The sequence below is a fragment of the Aspergillus heteromorphus genome, assembly GCF_003184545.1.
Source record: "Aspergillus heteromorphus CBS 117.55 chromosome Unknown BO70scaffold_23, whole genome shotgun sequence".
NCBI classification, from domain to species: Eukaryota; Fungi; Ascomycota; class Eurotiomycetes; order Eurotiales; family Aspergillaceae; genus Aspergillus; species Aspergillus heteromorphus.
This window is the reverse complement of record NW_020290428.1, coordinates 353,660-367,808: the sequence shown is the minus strand read 5'-3', so window position 1 is coordinate 367,808 and position 14,149 is coordinate 353,660. Positions and strand designations below refer to the sequence as shown.

Sequence of the window (14,149 nt, the reverse complement as noted above, 5' to 3'; positions counted from 1 at the left end):
AACTAGATAGACAGACTTGGTATGATCAACATGATCAACAATTCAAAGTAACATGGGCTGGACTTCTTCTGCTTCGGTCTTTGTTTCGGAAACCTTGACATTCTGATCCGCGGCTCTTTTCGCGTTGAGGAAAGGCATCAGGATTGACTTGTATGCCCGTTGATTTCTTTCTGCAAGCTGCAGAAGGTCGTCCGTGAGTTCGAAAGTGGGATTTTTGAAGAACAATCTCTTGATGTCATGCGCCTGGCCCAATTCGAAGAGTATCTTGGTGATCATTTCAGTAGCAGGAGCTGATAGATCATGCTCAGTGTATAGATCGACCAGCTCATGAAGGCCCTCTTCAGTCAGGCTCTCACCAGTCAGGCCCTCTTCAGTCAGGCTATCTTCTGACGAGGACCCGGAATCGAAGTAACAGAAAGGATCGAAGTAACAGAAAGGAAGAAATTTCAACAGTGTCTGTGAAATAACAAAATCCCCAGTTTTTGGAAGAATATTTGAGATTAGCACTTTGTACTTATCAGAGATGTGGTCATTCTGCCATAGCGCATCCAAAATCGTCTCTGTAATGGGTACCGCAAACCCCGGTCGAGTGATGATTTTGAGGATGGGTTTCGCGCGGCCTTGTCCAAGCAGTATCTCTGTGAGCACTTCAAGGGCTGGGGCGGACATATCATGCTCAGCATAGAAATCAGCCAATGTCTCAAAGTCATAATCGTCGAGGCTTTCTCTTCTATCTTCCAATAGAAGGAAGTCCAGCAGGTTCTGTGAGATATCAAACTCTCCATACTTAAGAAGGGTATTTGCAGTTGTCACAATATCTTGGACGTAAGTATTATGTCGCCAAATCGTATCCCAAATCTTTTGAAGATCCCAGTCTCCCCCCTCTTTCAGCAACAAATCAAAGAGTTCGAATTCATGATTGAAAAAAGCGACTTCCAAAGTCCTCTGTGTAACAGCTACTGCGGATCCCAGTCGATCGGTGAGTAATTTCAAGGCTTCATGGTCCACATGAACTTTATCCAGAGCCTTTAATACAGCCTCTTCGTTAACTGTGAGATCATTTCTTTGTAAACCCAACAGCGTTTCCATCACATGGCGACTTTGAAATGCCACAGTAAGAGACTTTTCGGTCCCTATTGCATCCACAAGATTGTCATCGAGTTCAATCAGTCTTTTATGAAGCAGCTTCGCAATCTGCCTTAATTCCACAAGACCATGCTCCAAAAGTGTCCCTATCAATTGGCAATCCTGTACATGACGACCTTGTTCTAACCAGAATGTTAATAAGTCGAACAGACAATGATTCTGATAAGCTGTCTCAAAGAAACGATATGTCAGCGAAGAGCCTGAGAATTTGTTGAATAGCAATTTCAATATCCCTTCCCTTCTTAAACTGTTTGTTGCTGCGGAAATAATTACTTCCTCAGTGATCAGCAGATTCTCATCAAGACCAAGCAAATACTTCAAAGCAGATCCTCCTCTGAGCCTGCTGCGAACTGCCGAGCATAAAACCTCCTCGCTGATCAAGATTTTTGAGTTCGCGTTGTTAATGACCAGTTCCATCATTTCTTGTGGATTTGTGAAGTTAGAAGCAGCTGCCATCATTGTTGCCTGTGAAACATCAAAAGCAACCAGTCCTGCCTCTCGTTTGTCCAAAAGCATTCGCATCACGGCAGGCTTAGAAGAATGCCTTGCCACTTTTTGGATTATTTCCTGTTCAAGGAAATAGCCTTTATCACATCCCGCTAGTAATAGCTCTGCATGATCTGATCCATGTGAAAAGGCCGTAATCTGTGATAGAACCTTTCCGATTTTTATACCAGACGCCCTTTTCCAGATAGAGTTAAACACTGCACTGCTGTTGCGCTGACTACGAGAAACAAGGACTAATAAGTCCTCTGTGACTTGAATTTTATCACCGTGGATCTGAAAAAGCAGGTCTACTACCTCCACCGATCCATGTATCACGAAATTCTCGATCATATGGTAATCCAAAGGAACAGTAGCGCCGAAGCTTTGTAGAAATAGAGTCGCTATACTGGGAAGTTTGCCAGAACCCAAGGCTATCCTGGATATGATGTTTTCAGTGATTCGAATGTCTTTTTGTTTCCTGTCACAAATTATTCGCATCATTTCTTCACCGCAAAACGTATTCTCTATCACTTGTAGAAGAACACGTTGAGTAACTGGAACTTCCAGATTGTCTTGCATATTCAAAAGAAGGCGCATGATCTGATGACCTGACTTGCAGTTCTTCGCTGTGGCTGTCACAAAACCTTCATTCAAACGAACACATCCATTTGCGGGCTTGTCGTACAATGCTTCAGTGCTCAAAAGTATGTCTAGAAGGGATTTGACTTCTTCACGCGAAGCCTTGTTGAGATTAATGAACTGCACAATGCTCGATGCTATTTCCAACGAAATCTCAATGTTTTCCAGCAACAGCTTTACGATGGTAATATGACCATTCCAAGCAGCCACTTCAAATGTCTTTCTGTAGAGGTCGGTTGAACGATAACGAAAAAATCCCGCACAAGGATCGGCCCCGTGTAAGAGTAGTCTCTCAACAACACTCTGCATCCCCAATTCACAGGCCATGTAGATGGGTGGCTCAAAATGAGTATGAGCTATAACCCATAAGCCAAGCACAAAATTATTTCGAGCGATACGCCGCCAGTTCAAGTAGACTATGGGCTCCTCAAATAGGCAGTATATCTTGTGTTCTAGGTCCGGGAATTTGGCACCAGAACCAGTAAGCTCCGAAAAATGTGCGCCCCAATAATCAGCGCTATATTTCAAAAGCGGCAGATCGTCTGCAGACTCTATAGTCAGATCAGTAGTCCTGCAAAGTAGCTCATCAAGGGCACGATTAGCTATGTCGAAATGACCGTAGGCTACAGTCAAGTGATACCAAGGGCTTGGCTGCTCAGTGTCCAAAACCAGAAATTCTTTCACCGAGAAATGGGCGAGTTTAATAGTGCCGTCTGATGGACTAACAGTGACCAAACTAGTAGTGCAAATCTTGACAACATCTTCGTGACATGGAAAGAACACTGCTGCTGCAACTGCCTCTAGCTTGAGCGGCACGAGAGAGAAACTGAGCCATGTGAGTATCAAGCGCGCGTCCACCTGGTCTTCTTGATGGATTTTTCGAAGGATTCCACGGTATGTCTCTTCCAGAGTTCTCGGAATTGTCTTAAGGCTTTGATTAACTCTGTCCTCTTTTGTGCAATCTTTAAGTCTTTCGATTTGTAGATCGGTCCAACGAAAACGCCTGGCAGAGGGCAAATGTTAGTAGAATACTCTTTAAGAATAAGAGAGAGCATGATAGTACCTTGGTTCCTTTGTGTCCAATAGCGTTACCATGATTTGGTCTTTGACCCTTTCATTCTTTCCCCATTTGCTTAGCCTTCCTTCCTTCTCGAATGCTTTGCAGACGAAAGCTTTAACATCGTCTTCCATTTGGCGCTCAAGATCTATTCTTGAACTCCCCTCCAGGTGGCAGCGAATATCCTCTTCAAATCGACTTGTTGCCAGAAGATGGATCTTTTTTCCATGCTTATTTATCAGATCCTTTAGAGTCCGAAGCATCAGATCCCTCTCCCGAACCTTATTATCGGGACATTCATCGAGTGCATCCAAGATAAGGAATATATGATCTCCCGTATAGCTTTTGATAACATCATCGAGAACTGTCAAGAACATGGCTTGGTCTGGAATGTGATTGTGATTAGCATTTTTTCCCCATAGACTCACAAGCGATTCTGGAAGCTCTTCAGCTACCAGTTGTCGAATAATAGCCCTGGTCATGTTTTTCACATCTTGTGTCTCATTGCGACTGAATTGAAAGTACCAGTAGGCAAATATACTTGACAAATCATTGCTGTAATGATTTTGGATATCTTGAATGATGGTAGAGCTATATTTATTAGATTCTGATCTTATTATCATTAATTTACATACCAAAGAATTGATTTTCCGCAGCCAGCTGGGTCCATTTAGTTAGTAACAAGATCAGGATTGAGAAAAGAGTCTTACCAGGTCCATGTAACCACAAAAGATTGCCTGGTGTAATCTTCCACTTTTTATACTCATTTGAAGACAAAAGCCAACCCCCAGTGTTGTCTGTTCGAATCTTTTGGTTGTCATTCTGAGTCTTAGAGTATTGGTCTTCATTGAACAGCCAATCGAGGATTTTGTGCTTTTCCTCCACTAGAAAAATCAGTTCAGACAATGAAAGAAGATAAGGATGGGCCGTACAATTAACTTTGACTAGTATCGTCTGTGTATTTTGATAGACCTTTTCAAGACTGGCAAGTATTTCGTCTGCCTTGGTACTTTGATCTTTGAAACATTAGCGATGAGAAAAAGAAGACTCGAGTGCATGACTTACGTAGAATATTGTTGATGTGGCTCCAATATGTGACTGTTTGATCCTGTTTCTCCACGGCCGACTGAAGATTTGACAATTTTGTGTCGGAATCCGGAAAGATACTGTTCCTCATGCGATCTACCGCTTATCAGTTTGAGCGATCATCAGGAATACTAACTATGGGCACGTACCCAACTTGGTTGCTCTCTCTCGCCTTTTGACCTCTGCTGTGTATTCGAGAATTGCTTTGTATACTCGCGTAACCGCATTATCAAGCCCATCAGAGCTGGGTAGCTCTTTTGTACGACAACATTTATCGAGTATAATGTATCGAGCCAGTATATCGGCAAGAAACTCAGATGATTGGAACGCGGCCTCTCTTTGATCGCTATAGTTTGTGGCCATCTGATTTTAGGGTGAACTTGGGGTAGTGGTAACTAAAAACAACACTTCTTACCTTCAACCCAAGCGATATAATCGTCCACGCGCTTGAAGCTATACATTGATCAATAGACATCCTTAAGACCGGCCCAGAGCTACTTACCATGGCCACTAGGGTCAAAAGCTGCTAGCCCTGTGACAATTTCCGAACATTCGATAGCCGAGTTGAGAATCTTTTTGGCCACATCGCGAACATTGCTTTCTTTTCCATCGCGCTTCTTGAACTTCAGTCCCCCGTTTTGATATGCTTCAAAGCTTTTTTTCGTTCCATCAATAACCTCCTTGATGGCATTTTCTGGTGATATAGCTTTGTCTTCACGTAGCTGTCCCTTCAAATCATCATCAAGTTCGTCAAAGGCTCTTTGCCAAAGGTCTGCATTGCCGGGTGTATTGTTCCCCTTGTTCGCTTCCTTATTCAGGGGCGTTGTCTCAGATACTGGGCACTTGGAGGTCCTGGCTTCGTCATGCTTGTGATATTCCTTCAGTTCGTTGTCTTTTCCCAGACTATCTTCCTTTGGATGTTGCTTGCGTATGGGAGACACGTCGGCATCGACCCCATCATGCTCGGCCTGCTCCAGACACTTCACTTCGTCTTTTTGATCGGAATTTTGAGTTTTCAAGTTTTTTTCGGTTGCTTTTTTATTTAGATCCTGCGAATCATTGACAGGTCGTTCGACATTCGCGTTTCGGGTGTCCTCAATCCGAGATTTGCCCCCTTCAAACACAACCTCATCCTTATCCTTTGGGGACAAGTTGACAGGGCGGACGTTTTCTTCGGTACCGTCGTCTCTTTCTCCCTTGCCACCACAGCAAAGCTTTTCGCACAGTTTACCCAGCATTTTTTGGCTTGATTCTTGGTAAGAAGAACTAGTTTTGATGGCTCACATGAATGAGAATGATGAGAACAGGGCTCACAGGGGCAAGATTAACGAGGGGAGTTTTCAGCTCGGCGCTGACCCCTGGGATAGAACAGCACATCTTGCATAAGCGCGAATCGCGGCGCCACTCTCATCTCATACGGTGATTCTGCTAAGATGTTTGCTCTCGGCGTTAGATGGTCGATTGGTATAAAAATGACAAAATCGAGACTCTTATTGTAGAGTGTGAATATAACATAGTCCAGAGGGAGAGTTGAGCTCTAAATATGCGACTTGTACGGAGTATGAAGTAGGCTGATGAGTTGTTTGTACAATAGTTGCTCGATCCGACAAGCGGCTAAGTTCTCTAGCGAAGCCGGGAACGGACTTCAGCGTGAAGTCCGGTCCACAGACATGAGCGGCCCGTCCCGCCGACGGACTTAAGACCGTCCGCCGTCTTCGTTCTTACCACCATCCATGCTCTGCTCTCGCTCGTACAAGAAACGACCAGCCCTCGATGCAAATGCCCTAGCTAGAAATGGAGAAGCGAGGCCCGACCCCGGGCTCCGGCTCGTATGGCAAGGCGTGCATGCAGTGCTCCAAGGCAAAGAGCCGATGCGTGGCTCGACCTGACAGCGTTGGATGCGAAAGGTGAGTAGTGAATGGGCTTTGGCCCATCAGCCAAACTGCGAGTGCGGGACTGATTGTTTCTTAGGTGTTTACGTCTCAAGAAGCAGTGCCAGCCGTCAGACTCGACTCGCAGGCGAACTCTTCGGAATCTCGAGTCCGGTGCGCACATCGCGAAGCTGGAGGGCAGGATCGATACCCTCACGACAATGCTGGAATCCATCACCAATGCCACCGGATTGACATCTACCGATATACAGCATAACCCAGAGGAGTCCGAAGTGAGTACTGGGCTCAGATCAACCGGGGACATCGGCAACTCGATCAACTCTGATAACGATGCGGTGGCGCCATCCTTGACTGACGCACCGTCACATTCAAGTCCGTATCGTACCGGTGGCACTTCCAGATCTCCGCAACCACTGGGCGACCTGGCTCCGGAGGACGCGGCGTGGTATCTAGATCGCTTCAAAAATCATATGCTACCATGTTTCCCTTTCATCTGTATCTCCCCCGATATCACCGCGCAACAATTGCTGCAAGACCGGCCTTTTCTTGCCGAGGCAATAATCGCGGTAGCCACCCCCTCGACACAAGAGAAGCAGGCTCGCGCCGATACACTGAAGTATAATCTGACCAAATCTGCGGTGCTAGAGAACCAGTCCAGCATCGACATGCTGTTGAGCATACTGACTTACATTGCATGGAGCACCGATCCGTTCTTCCAACGCGCAAGCAACTTGTCACGCATGATAATGCTCGCTATGTCCCTGGTCTATGATCTACAATTGGACAAACCGGCACCACCCCCACCAGACACGCAATTTATAGCAAAAATGGCCCCGGGACTTAGGAATGCGGAGCAGGTCTCTAGCAACAGTTCGGCTCAGGGTATTCTGGAGCAGCAACGGGCAGTCCTGGCTTGCTTTGTCCTCAGCTCCATGTAGGTCTTACTCTGTCCATGACTCGAGTCTTACAACTCCCCGTCATGTCCTATTTTGAACTCATCCTCACACTGACATTGATGTGATTGATCCAAGTATCTCGTCTTCCTTCGGACGCATAGTTCCTCTACAGTGGGACTCGCAGATGGAAAAAGCAGTTATTGCTCTCGAGGTGAACAAAGGATCACCATCAGATGAAAGCTTCGCGATCCAAGTTCGCCTGCAGGCTCTCACACAGAGGGCACTACATGTTCGCAAACCGCAAGATGCAGATAACGCCGGCGCAACAGAGGCGCCAACTACCACCTTCGCAACTTCTATGTATCTCAAGGTGCTAAAGGGTCAACTTGAAGAGCTCAGAGCCTCGATTTCACCACATCTCCCTCGACAAGGTAGGTGACCATAATCCGAAGCCACGGACGTAATCTATGCTTGCTAACATGCCAACGGAGAGTCAAAGACATGCTCACTGCACACGCGCACTACGTCGAGCTGTGTATCAACGAAGTAACCCGCCTAGCTAGCTCAGAAGCCCCCCTCCTCCCTACATCAGGGTCTAGCAGCAGGACTATGGCCGGATGCGAACCCCTCGAGAGCCTATGGCGGTCCCTACATGCCGTCAAATCATGGCTAGACGTCTTCTACACGATACCACCGGCTGCGTACGTGGGATTTCCATTCTTCATCTGGTTCCAGCTCGTCCGGTGCCTCGTGATCCTGAAACACCTATCGACGTTCGATGATCCGGCGTGGGACTGTCAGGCCGTGCGAAACACGGTTGACATGCTCACGTTACTGGAATGGATGGCTGAAAAGGCTGAGCTAGCAAGTCGAGAGGCGGAGGAGCGATCGGATGACGATGTCTTTCGCCGTGTTGGGAAGATGTTGCGTCTGTCTCAGAAATGGGTGGCTGAGAAACAACAGAGGGCCGCAGCGGAAGGTTCCCCCTTGATATACAATGATGGTCCTGGCTTAGTCCCTATCGGAGATGACATGATAGACATGACCGAGATGGCGTGGATGGATGCGCTAGAATCTGGCTCCGGAACGTGGCTTGAGGAGGTTCTAGGGTGGTCTCCGATGGCGCTTTAAGCGTGTAGAACCCAGCGGTGGGCCTGTTTCTATACTTTGGTCTGCGCTATACACTGACATCTGCTAGCCAGCATCATGATCATCAAGACATACCCGTTTATACCGTTATGATTATTCCAACGACACAATAAGACAGTTATCAGACATAGTGCAATTAAATATAACTGACAAATTTCACAGAGCCCCTAGTTATATGATATCTTAACGTATAACGTGGCATCAACTCCCTCCCACCCCCACCCTCATACTCAAGCTCATTATCATGCAGTGGTATATCTACCGAAAGGTTGGTCACCCCACCAACCATAGTCTTCCATCTACAAGCTTTAATACTAGAGGGTTTCCTGCCCGAAACTCCCTAAATCGCAGCCGTTCTCCTACCGCCCACTAAGAATACGGCCCGATCGTCTCCTGTGTCTTGCGCCATATGATATCCCCCGCATTCATCGCCTCAAGCTGTGTCATCACCTTCTCCTGATACAACTCTTTAACCTTGTCATTTACCAAAAACAACTCACCCGCCCCCTTCATCTTTGCCATATTCAGCCCCGGACTCTGGCCCGCAGACAACACAACCCCCTTCCCACCATACTTAGCGCTAGTTAGCAAATACAGAACCTTCTCTGCAGCATCCTCCGGCGAGGTCCCGAACATCGACATTACCGTGCCCACCAGCGGCCAGAACCACTTGTCTCCCCAGGCCTTCTTGAAGGCACCCGTATCGACACCGCCAGGATAGTGGTGAAAGAAAACGACACGGGGGTTTTCTTTCGCGAGTCGCGACATGGACAATGTAGTGTATGTCGCTGCCGATCTGGAGAGAGAAACGAGCCCGAAATTGCCGGGCTTCTTCAGATCCAGATCGTCGAGGTAGATGGAGGTAGTCTCGTTTCCTGCGGCAAGGATGCTGACGATGCGTGGGTTGTTCGGTGATGCATTGAGCAATGGTAGTAGCTGGGCCATCATCAATATTCGACCATAGTATGTCAGGGACTGCGAAAGTCCGTTGCCTTCGGATGTTTCTGTCGTATATCATCAGTGAGTTGTTGTCGATGCGACCAGGCTTGACCAGGCTTATGGTGGGTAGGTAGTAAGTAAGTACGTACCGACCCGTTCTCCGGATGTTATGAATCCAGCGCTCATGCACAGGGAATCAATGTACGTCTCGCGTGATCTGATCTCGTCACAAAGCATCTTGGTCTCCGCGAGAAGCGAGAGTTGACCTTCAAGCCAGATGATGTCTGCCTGCTTGTTGACTTCCCGAAGCCGGTCCAAGAACCCTCGATGCTTCTCGCCATTCCGCCCGAGAACATAAACTCTGACCGGCACTTTGGTCATAATAAGACGTGTGAGTGTCGCCTTTCCTATCCCGTCTGTAGCGCCAGTAAACACGGCCGTCTGAGGCGCCGTATCTGCGGTGATGCGGACGTTGGATGCCCTGATGTCGGAGATGGAAACCATGTTTTAGGGTTTGTTTGGGAACGACTGTGACAATTAAAGGAGTGAGCAAGTAGAAGGAGAAGCGTGTCTGATTGAAAAAAAGCGGGCGATCCATCGAGTTGGACAAATATTATATATGGCAAGGGGAACGGACTTGAAGTCCGTTCCTCGCGGTGGCGGCAGAGAAATCGGACGATTCGAGCCGACTTGACAAATCCGCTCACACAATTCCATGAAAATGCTTTAGTCCGCATCATAAAGTGATTTTACTTTATAATTGCCCTGAGCAGTTCCGTTTGCTGACTATTTCTAGCCGCTGGATGTGTACTTACGAAGATTACCGAGGAGGAAGCGGACGCGAGGGTCCATCCCGAGCCTAGCCTTTGCCCTAACCTGGCCATGTGGTTTGGATGCTTCTACACTACGCATCCATACTGTTTTCTATTAAAACTCGCAAAGCCCATATACCTGTGGTATTCCATTTCCCGCCTATAGTACGAGAGGTTGGGTGGGGATCATGATAGCATCATGACTATGTAATGACTATATATCTGGTTCCTGTTCCATTGCTATACGAGTAGTAGTGGTAGTAAATTCAAATAGTCAATTTTAACCTTGTAGGGTGGCTAGTATGAGTTACCTCTGCATTGCTCGTCTTCTCTTCCAAATTTGTACTGAAAGTTCCTCAGCCAGGTATCTTTAACGTAACTACCTGAACTATCATCTTACTCCCACACTACCCTCCCTCTTGGGCACCTCATCACCATCACCATGTCATCCACCTGATTCCACCTGATTCCTACAGAGAGAAATCCATCCACGAACCATCGTCTAACTCACCTCGCAATGGATCATCAGACAGAGACTAATGAGCACATCGACAAAACCTCCCTTTCCGATCGACCAGACCCTAGACGGGTTGTCGATGGCATACACCAGGCTTCTCTGTCAAAGCCTCGGCCCTGGTCCACGGATCCAGGGACACATACGCATGTATAAACAGACTCCCATCAAAGGGATCGAAACCGAAGATGCTGCAGTCATGGCCCAGCAAGCAGCAAGGACATGGACTCCGCCTGAGCTCAAGGCACTTCGTGCATTGACAAGACACCACTCGACAATAACACCGCGTCTGTTGATTGTAAAGAAATCCAACCAGGGGAAGGCCGGACTCGTTCCAGGAGGGGTTCTCTCGTCAGTGGTCTGGGAAGTCGTGCCGGGGATCCGACTGGGTACTGTCTTTGGCACGGATGTGTTCTGGGCTATGTCGGAGGGGGAGAGACATGTTATTAGGGAGACTTTTAGGGAGGGGCTTACGTATGTTATGTTATGTTATGTTATTTTTTTTTTAATTTTATGTTTTCAAGGATGTCGTTAACTGATAGTTACAGGAAGCTTTCTAAATGGGGCGATTGTCCCATCGAAAGCGGAGGCGAGAGTCTCGTCTGGGACCGCGCGACATCAACCCTGTAAGTGTGCAAAAAATACCCAGTCAGTCAGTCCTTCTTGTATTATTATATTTGCTGGGAGATAGATTAAACTATAGCTATTTCATTGGGTTTTCGAGCCAAATACGCCACCGAAGACGACAACCTGGTCCCCAAGCTTTTGGGACAGCTGGCAACTCGCGAAGCCCTCCGATATCTGCTACTACCGGTCGCCCAAATGGGATGGATCTGTGGAGGGATGGCAATGGTAGATGGGGTTTGCGTTTGTTCGGCAGAATGTTCGTACGTATGTCGTTGTGGCTTTTGAGGAGAGGTCTGCCTGGTCAATGGGACTTTTAATTCAGCGTGCTGCTAGGGGGAATGTCCACGGCGTTTCGGATATCACTGACCCGGGCACCGTGGCCCTGGGGACGCGTAGTGCTTGAGTCAGATTATGTGTTGCGCAGTCCCTTGAACCCAGTAATTCCAAGTCAAGTGTGGGGAAATGTAGCACAAGTCATAACTCTATCCACTATCCGTGGGGTTAAGCTTATATGCCTCACAGAGCGGCTTCTTTCGGCGTTACACACCCATCCTATTGCGCCAGTGTAACCGCTGCAAATGCAGTCAGATATCGAACTATCTGTGAACACACGTTGATAATTCAATTGCACATCCAGATCATGTCTTCGTCATTTTGTCAGAATCCGTGATATAGAAGGGGGAGAATTCCCACGGTGAGATATCCCTCTCCAGCATCTTCAGCATCCTTCTGATACTGTTCCAATCTCAATCAAGTTAACTCAAACCCAAACCAAACCCAACCTCAAAATGAAGTGGGAATCTATCGGCGTCCGTGAGAAGTGGGACCTCACCAAGCCCTTGACCGTCGGCTGGACTCACGTCGAGTACGTTCACGTTCATCTCCTATAAGAAAACAATACTAACCCACACCAGCAACGAAGACGACCAGACCTTCTGCATCTACCTCACCAACCGAGTCGACTACCCCCCCGTCACCGAGCTCGTCCTCCGCTATGTCCGCATGGACCAGGACCGGGTGACCATCCCGCCTCCGGGACCGCTGCATATCCCGTACAAGTACGTCATGTCTGTCATCTGCCTGAGACTGACTCTGGCTACTCTGGTCTGGCCTTTGAGGGGTGATGCTAATTGATGTGTCTCTTCGTAGCTGCAACTATCGCCTTTGGGCTAGCGCTTGCGGTGCTCCTGAGACTATCTTCGCGGAGACCGATGACTTCTGCATTGATTGCTCCAGAGGTGATCGGGATCGGGATCGGGATCGGGATCGGGATATGGAGGGAAAGCCGGGAAAGGACAAGCAGGGTAAGAAGTGAGGCAGAGGAAGAAATGGATCTATGCTCCTAGATTGGAAAAGTGTCGTGACATCTTTCTAGCGGGATGGTCCCTTTTTCTGCGTGATGGGTGGGGATTGAGGTAAGGTGAGGTTGCTGCGACAGGGACAGGGACTCGGGGAGGAGGCAGTTATATCGGTCGTTCATTATTTGGGGGTGATCGCAGCAATGAGAATATGGACTTCGGGAGGTGAGATGTGGAGTTCTTGTGGTGTTGGGTGTAGCTGTTACTTTGGAATGAGGTTGTTGTAGATTGTATATAGAGTGTAGAATGTAGAGCTAAGTTACCTAACGGAAGAGGCGCGGCAGTGTCATGCAGTGTCTGTCCCGCGGGGCTCCACCGCCATCGGCAGTCTCCGGCGGAGTAGATAATTTAGTAGTACTCGGATCTATAGATTAATCAAAGCTGCCCCTCCTTCCGCCCCTCCGGCTTGCATTCCTGCATTCTTCTTCCCCTCCATCCCTCCACACCAGCCATGTCTCACTCCCACTCCCACGACGACGGCGTCAGCCATTCCCACGATGACTTCGGCGGCCATGGCCACTCGCACGAGATCCTCGACGGGCCCGGTTCGTACCTGAACCGCGAGATGCCTCTGGTCGAGGAGCGCGACTGGCGGGACCGTGCCTTCACCATCGGCATTGGCGGGTGAGACCAGACCATCATGCCTTCACCACTATCATAGTTCAATCGAATCTAACATGTGCTACTAGTCCCGTCGGCTCCGGAAAGACCGCCCTGATGCTCGCTCTTTGCAATGCCCTCCGCGACGAATACAATATCGCTGCCGTGACGAACGATATCTTCACTAGGTACATCATCTACACCACCCACCCTCCCCCCCCCCATCCCAATCCCAATTCTTCCCCACAAGCCCATCCACTAACAACAATTTTTTTCTTTTAAAAAAACAGAGAAGACGCCGAATTTCTCACCCGACACAAAGCCCTCGCGCCGAACCGAATCCGCGCCATCGAAACCGGCGGCTGCCCCCACGCTGCGGTCCGCGAAGACATCAGCGCGAACCTCCTGGCGCTGCAATCCCTGCACAAGCAATTCCAGACCGACATCCTGCTCATCGAGTCCGGCGGCGACAACCTCGCTGCGAACTACAGCCGCGAGCTGGCCGATTTCATCATCTACGTGATCGACGTGGCCGGCGGAGATAAGGTGCCGCGGAAGGGCGGCCCCGGCATTACGGGCTCTGATCTGCTGATCGTGAATAAGATTGATTTGGCGGAGATCGTGGGCGCCGATTTGTCGGTTATGGAGAGGGACGCGGCCAAGATGAGGGAGGGGGGGCCGACGGTTTTCGCCCAGGTTAAGAATGGGGTCGGCATGGAGCATATTGTGGGGTTGATTTTGAGTGCCTGGAAGTCGTGTGGTGCGTATGAGGCTAGTTTGGAGAGGTGGAAGAATGGGGCTGTTAGGGGGTCGGGGAGTGTGGATGCTTGAGGGGGTGGTGGTGGTGTCTTCTATGTATGTAGTAAGTACAAGGTGTCTGTGGTGGTGGAGTGGTGAGGGAAGACATCGATCATGTACAAATTTGCTGGTTCAAGATTCTATAGCTAT

The 14,149-nt window shown here is 48.5% G+C and overlaps 6 protein-coding genes across 6 annotated transcripts; 4 read left to right on the top strand and 2 right to left on the bottom strand.

Moving 5' to 3' along the window:
- Positions 1-42: 42 nt before the first annotated feature.
- BO70DRAFT_341273 (uncharacterized protein) lies at positions 43-5,652 on the bottom strand (the record flags this gene model as incomplete). The annotated part of the gene is made up of 10 exons (XM_025541328.1): positions 43-383; positions 432-3,274; positions 3,335-3,919; positions 3,964-3,988; positions 4,039-4,212; positions 4,261-4,344; positions 4,394-4,510; positions 4,564-4,777; positions 4,830-4,867; positions 4,917-5,652. The coding sequence occupies 10 exons, from the start codon at positions 5,650-5,652 to the stop codon at positions 43-45; spliced, it is 5,157 nt and encodes a 1,718-aa protein (XP_025397043.1).
- Positions 5,653-6,208: 556 nt separating this feature from the next.
- BO70DRAFT_381470 (C6 transcription factor) lies at positions 6,209-8,333 on the top strand (the record flags this gene model as incomplete). The annotated part of the gene is made up of 4 exons (XM_025545472.1): positions 6,209-6,321; positions 6,386-7,240; positions 7,338-7,633; positions 7,702-8,333. 4 exons carry the CDS (start codon positions 6,209-6,211, stop codon positions 8,331-8,333), a joined length of 1,896 nt encoding a protein of 631 aa, XP_025397042.1.
- A 387-nt stretch (positions 8,334-8,720) lies between these two features.
- BO70DRAFT_431264 (NAD(P)-binding protein) lies at positions 8,721-9,794 on the bottom strand (the record flags this gene model as incomplete). The annotated part of the gene is made up of 2 exons (XM_025548225.1): positions 8,721-9,355; positions 9,440-9,794. 2 exons carry the CDS (start codon positions 9,792-9,794, stop codon positions 8,721-8,723), a joined length of 990 nt encoding a protein of 329 aa, XP_025397041.1.
- A 1,021-nt stretch (positions 9,795-10,815) lies between these two features.
- Positions 10,816-11,246, top strand: BO70DRAFT_398717 (uncharacterized protein; the record flags this gene model as incomplete). Its single annotated transcript, XM_025546806.1, has 2 exons — positions 10,816-11,090; positions 11,165-11,246. 2 exons carry the CDS (start codon positions 10,816-10,818, stop codon positions 11,244-11,246), a joined length of 357 nt encoding a protein of 118 aa, XP_025397040.1.
- Positions 11,247-12,031: 785 nt separating this feature from the next.
- BO70DRAFT_398716 (uncharacterized protein) lies at positions 12,032-12,558 on the top strand (the record flags this gene model as incomplete). The annotated part of the gene is made up of 3 exons (XM_025546805.1): positions 12,032-12,108; positions 12,158-12,301; positions 12,393-12,558. 3 exons carry the CDS (start codon positions 12,032-12,034, stop codon positions 12,556-12,558), a joined length of 387 nt encoding a protein of 128 aa, XP_025397039.1.
- Positions 12,559-13,052: 494 nt separating this feature from the next.
- Positions 13,053-14,026, top strand: BO70DRAFT_319582 (urease accessory protein UreG; the record flags this gene model as incomplete). Its single annotated transcript, XM_025540443.1, has 3 exons — positions 13,053-13,225; positions 13,291-13,389; positions 13,492-14,026. Coding segments are annotated over 3 exons (807 nt in total), but the record flags the coding sequence as incomplete, so codon positions are not given.
- Between the last annotated feature and the right edge of the window lie 123 nt (positions 14,027-14,149).